General features: G+C 48.0%; 1 protein-coding gene across 1 annotated transcript; it reads right to left on the reverse strand.

The window, feature by feature from the left end:
• Nucleotides 1-1,469: 1,469 nt before the first annotated feature.
• Nucleotides 1,470-4,156, reverse strand: LOC118475665 (rust resistance kinase Lr10-like). Its single transcript, XM_035963913.1, has 4 exons — nucleotides 3,849-4,156; nucleotides 3,083-3,749; nucleotides 2,826-2,995; nucleotides 1,470-2,736 (listed from the first exon to the last, which is right to left on the reverse strand). The coding sequence occupies exons 1-4, from the start codon at nucleotides 3,961-3,963 to the stop codon at nucleotides 1,631-1,633; spliced, it is 2,058 nt and encodes a 685-aa protein (XP_035819806.1). The 5' UTR covers nucleotides 3,964-4,156; the 3' UTR covers nucleotides 1,470-1,630.
• Nucleotides 4,157-9,141: the final 4,985 nt, after the last annotated feature.

A 9,141-nucleotide genomic window follows, 5' to 3' on the forward strand; every position in this document is an offset into this window, starting at 1 on the left:
AATTAATTTATCATTTAATCTTATTTCAAGCACATTAAATCTTAGGAAATTCATAACTTAAAATCTATAACTCCAAAATTAATAATTCCAGTTCCAATGATCTCATTTTTATGTGTAGATTTTTACTGTATATTTTGTTTGCATGTTTTATGTGATGTTAATTTATGCTATACTATGTATGTATTGTGTTGATACGAGTAGACGAGCAAGCCACTGTGGATTCTGAGGTTCAGCAAGTAGAGGTAGCTGAGCAGGAGCTCATTGAAGGCAAGTTGTGCCCTTGATCACTTCTTATACCCACTCATGTTCTAATTAATCATAATGATCTGCATAGGTTAATTTGATGGGACCTAATAGGTTACCCTAGTTTGTCTATCTTTATGCCTTGTTTACCACTAAACTTTCTGGGTAGTACTTGCTAGTGCTATATGTGGATTTGGGCATTGAGATACATATTATTCATACTTTTGTTATCAGTTGCTATTTACTGTTCATGATAAGATCATTATGTTAATTGGAACATGGAGAACCACCCGGGAAAACAGTGCTACCACAAGGGTTTAATGGGACGCCCTTGGCCGATTAATTAGGAAAGCTAGTGAAAGACTACCTTACCCGAAAGGGGCAAGGGCAGTAGGGGAGTGGTCAGTGTAGGGAGGCCCTCGGGAGGATTTTGCTGCGATGGCGGTCCTGCAAGGGATTCCTGCATTGGAGCTTCCTATAAACTGTAGCGGGTTTTCTGAAGCTAGTGGAACTTTGTAAAGGCCTCGTAGTGTTACTCTGCCTCGCCTCCTCGGTAGAGGTGTATGGGAAGTCGCGATCCCTTGGCAGATGGGTAACATGACTTGTGGGTAAAGATGTGCAACCTCTGTAGAGTGTAAAACTGGTATACTAGCCGTGCTCACGGTCATGAGCAGCTCGGACACTCACATGATTAAATTATGGAACTAAATTCAATTTGTCATATGCATTGCATTGCAGGTGAGGTTGTTACTTTTGTTCTTCTATTTAATTGGGTTGGTATTTACTTGTACTTAGTAACTGCTAATAAAATTTTGACCAACTTTAAAAGCAATGCTCAGCTCTAACCATCCTCTTTGGTAAGCCTTACACTTCACTGGAGCTCCCACCTTTGGCGAGTTCATGCACATTATTCCCCACAACTTGTTGAGCTATGAACGTATGTGAGCTCACTCTTGCTGTCTCACACCCCCCACACGTCAAGAGCAGGTACCGCAGGATGAGGCACATGAAGGATGCTTTGATGTGTTCGTGAGAGGTCTAGGCCGTCGTCTCCCAGTCAACTTTGGGTTGCTGGACCGTTGTCTCCTTATAATGTAATTAATTAATTATTTTGTATAGAACTCCTATTATATAGTAAATATGTGACATTCGATCATGTGCCATGATTCATCATATGTGTGAGACTTGGTCCCAGCACACCTGGTGATTATGTTCGCGCCTGGGTCTTGGTGCCCCGAAACCCGGGTGTTACAATTGCATTCAGGTCTGAGGAGAAATGGTAAGAATCTGTATGAACCATATGATCACTGAAGCATCCCTACGACTTGACTCATCATTGGACGATCATGTGGCTTCATCTGAATGCATAAAGACATGTATTATTTCTTCAACCATCTTCCTCAGATATTGCAGTAAGCTCCGATGAGAAATGGTAAGAATCTGCTGCAGGCATATTAGGATCATCATCATCACAGAAGAATGGCCTAGAAGGCATTTGCAGGCCCAGGCCATGAGTGCCACACTCGAGCATCTCTATAACCTCGCTCATGGTCGGACGATCCTGCGGCTTCATTTGAATGCAACGTAGCCCAACGATGCACAGTTTCCTCTCCAACTCATGCATGTCTGCCGCAACAGAAATCTCGCCAGCGTCTTGTTCCGCTAGGCGGTCATAAACCCAGGCTGGGTAGTATGCTCGGCTTGAGTTGGCTGCATTTTGGTCTGCGTTCCTTCGCCCTCCTGCCATCTCGAGCAGTAGCATACCAAAACTATAAACATCAGATTTGCTTGATATGGCACCAAAGCTACGAGATATCATTTCAGGAGCTATGTACCCAATAGTTCCCCGCATGGCGCTTGCTGGCACAAAGCTCTTGTCTCTCGGGTACAACTTGGCAAGGCCAAAGTCAGAAACTTTTGGGACAAAATTGCTGTCCAAAAGAATGTTGTGTGGCTTGATGTCAAAGTGAAGGATCTGCATGTCGCACCCTAGATGCAGGTAGTTGATTCCCCTTGCAATGCCCAAAGCAATCTCGTTGAGCATATCCCAAGAAAAACTTCTTTCGGCCGAGAATATGTACTTGTCAAGAGAACCATTGGGCATGTACTCATAGACCAGTGCCCTTCTCATTTCCTCTGCACAGAAGCCCACAAGGCGAACCACATTGATGTGGTGAATCCTACCGATGGTGGAGACCTCACTGATGAACTCGTCCCCATTGCAGTTCGAGTTGCCCAGCATCTTGACGGCAACATGCATATTGCCTGAGAGTAGTGCACCCTTGTATACGGAGCCGTATCCTCCTTGACCCAACTTGTCTCTGAAATGGCCAGTGATCGCAGTGATGTCAGTGTAGGCAAACCTAGTAGGACCAAGCATTTGTTGCATGTGGAGGAATTTCTCGACAGCGTCAATTGCTATCGTTGTTTTCCAGTACTTGTGGGCAAGGAACATCTGTACTGCTAGTGCTGTGAACACAAACCTGAACAGTACTGTCAAACAAGTTGGCAAAATGTGTTAAACCATACATATATACATGTAGGAAATTGTTAAAGATTAGAAGAAGGTGAATCTAACGTACCAAGTAACGTTGTGATTTTAACACCAGTCACTACGGATATCACATCGAAATCTAAAATAACAGTTGTGGCATTGTAACTCTCTGCGCACTTGAGAAGAAATACATCACTCCAAAAGAAAGCACGAGTTATACCAACGATGCCTCCGCTAGACAATTGCTCGTGGAAGTACCTGCAGGGTCAACATTATTTAGGCATGCAATGCTGGGAAACCAAACTCGCAAGGACATATAGAACCAACCAACGACTCCAGACTCACCTGGTAAAATTATTTAGGCATGTCTTGAATATCCAAGAAGTATTATGGTAGCTATAATCATATTCGTCCTTTGGGAATCCAACAGAAAATCCCTTCTTTACCACTTGTATGATATCTGCATAACTTGCATTAGTACCCTTCGGATTGGTACCAAAGGAAATCTCGGCCAAGTATCCACAAAAAGGTTCAAGAGATCCGACTGTGCAAGCCCCATACTGTACATATATATAAACAAAGGAACTGCTCCCACTCAGGCAAGTAACGGGCTTGTACCCCAAGTTATTCGTAATCCTAACTGCTCTCGAACAATTAACAAAGCATGCCCACAAAGAGGCATCATCAGTGGGCAAATCGATATGGGTATGTTTACCACTTCTCCAGAACAATCCCTCAGAAGTGTAAGGAAACTGATCCCAACGAGGAAGAGGGCAGCTGCTGTGCATATCCAAATTGGCGTCCACAACCCAGAAGGAACGATTGGTATAGTTGATGCTGGTGACAAAATATGTCCCCGTGTTGATGCGAATTGTAGCCTTGCCGTTGCTACAGACCAGCTCGTATGCTTTTACACCGCACTCTTCTGGGTCGCCTGGCCTACGGAAAGGTTTGGATATGTTGCCAAGATCACCACAGGAGAAATGAGGACACGGACCTTGGCCACCAGCATCTACAGTCACAGAAATAAATAAATAAAAAAAATATACAAGTAAAGCTTGCCAGATAGTGGAAGGATGAAGATCACCACAGGAGAAATGAGGACACTGACCTTGGCCTCCAGCATCTGCGGCACCAACTGCAGTCACAGAAATAAAAAAGACAAGTAAAGCTTGCCAGGATGCAGAAGAGTGAAGAAATGCTGCAGGTGCACATGAGTTCACCATGAGAGATTTTTAGATGCAGGAATGCTTCCTAGGGTGTTGGCTATGGACAGACTAACAAGGACGCTTAGTTATTTGAGAACACAACAGCAGGCCTGACATGCATCACCACACTTTTTGACTTTGCGTTTACTTTAGCACAGCAGGAAGTTTCATGGAAACTTGGAATTTCTCCTCACCATACAATTGCAATTACTAATTGGACTACACAGACAGGATTAGTGCTGATAATGAAACAGGCCCGGCATGATTGAGATGCCTTTTGACTCGGACAAAACTTCTTTCTTTCCAAGTCTTCAACAAAGACAGGACTGATGAGCAGCGTTTACTCCAAGTCAACTTGAGCACACGGAAGTTTCATGGAAACTCAGAGCATCTTATTTGCTCCCACCTACTCAACCTCTTTGTTGGAGGCTAAAATAAGCTTGGCGGACGGTCCGGCCCTGAGGCCGGACGGTCCGCGGTCCGGACTGTCCGCGGTGGTGGCGCGGACAGTCCGCGCGCGCGCAGAGTCAGTTAGGGTTCCTAGTTTCTCGTGGGATTTGTTACCTAAAACCGCGGGATTAACTCAGGAAACAGTTGGAAACGGATCCAGACCTCCCCCTTTATATAGATGAAGGGCTACGGCCGATTAAACCCCCAACAATCGAACCAATACAACTTCTATCTCGCATTTATTTTCAGCACAATTAGGAGTAGTTCTAGTCTAGTTCTAGTTTAGCCCTAGTTTAGTATTCCAATCCCCAAATTCTCTGCCTCTCCTCGACTCTACGTCGATTAGAGGAGTCTAGGTCGGCCGGCCCGAGCCTAGACAACTCCTAGGATCTCTCCTCCCCGACGGGGTCCCTCCCGGGAGCGAGATCCAGGCGCCGCCGGCGATCTTCCGCCGCCCCTGCGCACGCGCGGACCGTCCGGCCCTAGAGCGCGGACCGTCCGGCCGTCAGGCAGGGAACCCGAGCTCCTGCACCAGGTCGCGGACCGTCCGGCCCTGTGCCGCAGACCGTCCGCGTCTGACCAGAGAGCACCGCCACGTCGCGCCAGGTCGCGGACCGTCCGGCCCCAAGCCGCGGACCGTCCGCGCCTGACCAGAGAGCACCGCCGCTGGTTCTTTTGAGTGATTGGCGCCTCCGAAAAGGTGTCAACATACTTTTGGCGACTCTGCTGGGGACTAGGTGTCTAGATCTGCTAAAAATCGGCCCATAAATGGCCGGTTCTAAGGATCCCACCAAGATCTCCACTACCAACATCATCAAGCCGGCCATGGAGGCGCTCCCGGCTGATGACCAAAGGCCCTTTGAAGACCTCGTAATGCGCGATGAGAAGGAGGTGATGCGGCAATGGAACGAACAACGCGACAAGGAAGAGGCGGAACTGCTGCATAAACTCTCCGAAAGGCGCAAGGAGGCGGCGGACAAGTACTTGTCACACTTCACGGTAGATCGCCACCAGAAGATCGTCCGTCAAGGGGAGATCGATATGGAATCTCTCCTACCGCCACTTCAGGGTCCCGCTGTAAGTACTCCAGACCTATCTCTTACGACTTTCATGGATCAACGAGGAGATCAGTTAAAGCAATATGTAGATGAATCTATTAAAATGCATTTACGTGCATACGAGAAATCAGCTGCTCCTAACTTTCCATCACGAGAGTCTAATACAGTGCCACCCACGTCAAACACATCGGCTATAAACAGGTCACCCTTGACCCAGCCATCATATGGTATGCCGATGCACGCTTTCGTGTCACCATCACAGCCGCAACCACTAGGCACACGGCAGGTACTGGACGCGACCGGACCGTCCGAGCATCATCTCAGACAGTCTGGTCATACCGAGGACCGTCCGGCGTATTTCGTCGGGCCGTCCGACCAGATGCAGGCCCGCACACAAAACACTCAGGTCGCACCGTACATGGCCGGACCATCAGGGTACAACCCTGAACACTTCGGCCCCATCACGGACCGTCCGGTGCATCACGCCGGACCGTCCAGATATGTTGCGGACCGTCCGCCATCTTACGCCGGACCGTCCGGATATGGCATGAACCGGCCGACGTATTACGCTGGACCATCTGACTCTACACGAGTCCACGCGCAGACTACTCAAGTCGCACCATATATGACCGATCCGTCCGGGTACAGCCCTGGACCATTCGGCCCGATCGCGGACCGTCCAGTTCTCTACGACAGACGGTCTGGGTACGAGACTACCCACGTAGCACCATATACGGCTGGACAATCCGGATATACCTTCAGACCATTTGGCCAGGTCGCGGACCATTCGGCCTCTTACGCCGGACCGTCCGGATTTGCATACGCAGAGCCGAGAGCTGCGCAATACGCACAGTTCCCACATTCATCGCAGCAACATTATGGTGCCCCACCAGCAACACATTATAATCATGCCATACCACCTCATGGACATAGGGCTGAATACTATTCGGCCACAAGAGAGCCTGAGGGGTATAGGGCAGGAGCTGGTGACATTAATAGGACACCTAACACACACCTCAAACATACCTGGGAGGAAAGCCGACAGAGTAATGTCAGGCAACCTGAAATCTCCACCCACAAACTTAATGGATGGTCGCCGGACATGGCAGAGAGGGTCAGAGACGAGGTAGCCGGGATGTTCAGGGACAAACTCGGTGTTAGTGTGTCAGGTACAGGGCAATCGTATCAGAAGCCTTATAGCCACCGATTCGACACCGTGCCATACCCACAGGGAACTAGAATACCAGACTTCTCTAAGTTTTCTGGTGAAAGTGGGAAAAGCACACACGAACATATAAGCCAATTCATAGCACACTTGGGAGAATTGGCTGATGGGGAAGCCTACCGCGTTCGTTTATTCTCGTTGTCCCTTACTGATACTGCATTTGCATGGTACGCAGCTTTGCCACCAAACTCTATTAACTCTTGGGAAGAATTAGAGCAGAAATTTCATGAACACTTCTTCTCAGGAGAACATGAGTTAGAATTGGCTGACTTAGCTTCAGTCCGACAGGGGCCTGAAGAATCGGTTAATGACTATATCCGGAGATTCCGGGACACTAGAAACCGATGCTTTCAGATTCATGTCGCAGAAAAAACAACTGACAGGGCTAGCTTTCAATGGGTTGCGACCCTACTTAAAAGAAAAATTAGATGGCACCCAATTCTTTTCATTAGTGCACTTACACCAGCGGGCTATGACCTGTGAAAGCCGAAGTAAGGAAACATCAAAATCGGCTAGCCATAAGATGCATTTAGTGGGATACGATAATTCGGACGATGAATCCACGGATGTATACACCGCCGAACTGGTTTGGCCAGGACAGGCTAAACCTTCAGCGTGTTCTGCTTTACAGTCGATTCGAAAGAATCGACAAGAGGAAGTTAAGTTTACTTTTAATGTTGCCAAATGCGATAAAATATTTGACGAGTTACTGAAAAACGGCAACATTAAATTAACTCATAGTATTCCTCCTCCTGATGAATTAAAGAGACGTGCTTATTGTAAGTGGCATAATTCCTTTTCTCATGCCACCAATGATTGTAATGTTTTTCGTCGACAGATACAATCGGCCATAAATGAGGGTCGATTGGCTTTTCAGGAGATGCAAGTAGACACACAACCCTTTCCTGTTAATACAATAGAACTCACATGCAAAAAGGTCTTGGTTCGGCCCGAAATGGCTGATAAAGGCAAAGGCAAGAGCATCGTCATCAGCAATTCTCGCATGTCAGATATATCACAAAAGGAGATTGCTCGAAAGGCTTCGGACGAGAAGGCTAAAAGGTCCGAAGACGCCGGGGGGCAGACACAGTTAATAAACCAAACACATCAGCCTAGCCCCAGCATCGTAGATGGTCCGACACCTACGTGCGGACAATCCGGTGCTCAGACAAACGGTCCGGCTAACTCAGCCGGACAGTCCACCTATGACCAAAGGCGTCAACCTCTACACAAAGCAAGGAAAAAGACGCAAGGTCAAAGCACATATAATCGGCTGATCAAAGCCGATCCTACTTTTGATCAGTTGCTCTCCAAAAATACTAGCAAAAAGACTGTTCCACGTGATCGGTCAACAAAGAAACCCCGGTCACCCGCTAAAACAAAACGGTCAAACAAAACGACCCGAAAGGCGACACAACAAGCATCGCTTATTCATTCTATGAGACCAGGGTACTTTCCACCTATTTACTCATCGTCGGTATATTATCCTGTTCAAACATGGAATGGCATGACGATGAATCCATGGTACATGTATAGTCCCTTTGTCTATCCAGGCTGGGGGCACCTCCATTCTATTCATTTTGATCCATTGATCAAATGGTCATGGCCGAGAAAGATACAATCCAAAACGGCCTTTATACATTGGTGCTTTATTGAATGATCTCTATTTTGAAAAGCCGATGACTTACATCAGGTTTAGTTCATATGCTTTTGGTTCGTCAAACTGCACCAAAAGGCAGGGGGGCATATGTTGGAGGCTAAAATGAGCCTGGCGGACGGTCCGGCCCTGAGGCCGGACGGTCCGCGGTCCGGACTGTCCGCGGTGGTGGCGCGGACGGTCCGCGCGCGCGCAGAGTCAGTTAGGGTTCCTAGTTTCTCGCGGGATTTGTTACCTAAAACCGCGGGATTAACTCAGGAAACAGTTGGAAACGGATCCAGACCTCCCCCTTTATATAGATGAAGGGCTACGGCCGATTAAACCCCCAACAATCGAACCAATACAACTTCTATCTCGCATTTATTTTCAGCACAATTAGGAGTAGTTTAGTCTAGTTCTAGTTTAGCCCTAGTTTAGTATTCCAATCCCCAAATTCTCTGCCTCTCCTCGACTCTACGTCGATTAGAGGAGTCTAGGTCGGCCGGCCCGAGCCTAGACAACTCCTAGGATCTCTCCTCCCCGACGGGGGTCCCTCCCGGGAGCGAGATCCAGGCGCCGCCGGCGATCTTCCGCCGCCCCTGCGCACGCGCGGACCGTCCGGCCCTAGAGCGCGGACCGTCCGGCCGTCAGGCAGGGAACCCGAGCTCCTGCACCAGGTCGCGGACTGGGCTCAATTTCTCAGTTATTATTGATACAATTAATACCGCTACTCCACAACTGGGCTCGGCCCTGCTTCCTCCAATCCTCTTCCACTGCTATTGTTGTTGAAAAAAGATACACACACAAAAAAAAGGAGATGTCTGAAT

Source organism: Zea mays, unplaced genomic scaffold (assembly GCF_902167145.1).
Source record: "Zea mays cultivar B73 unplaced genomic scaffold, Zm-B73-REFERENCE-NAM-5.0 scaffold_542, whole genome shotgun sequence".
In the NCBI taxonomy this organism is placed as follows: Eukaryota; Viridiplantae; Streptophyta; class Magnoliopsida; order Poales; family Poaceae; genus Zea; species Zea mays.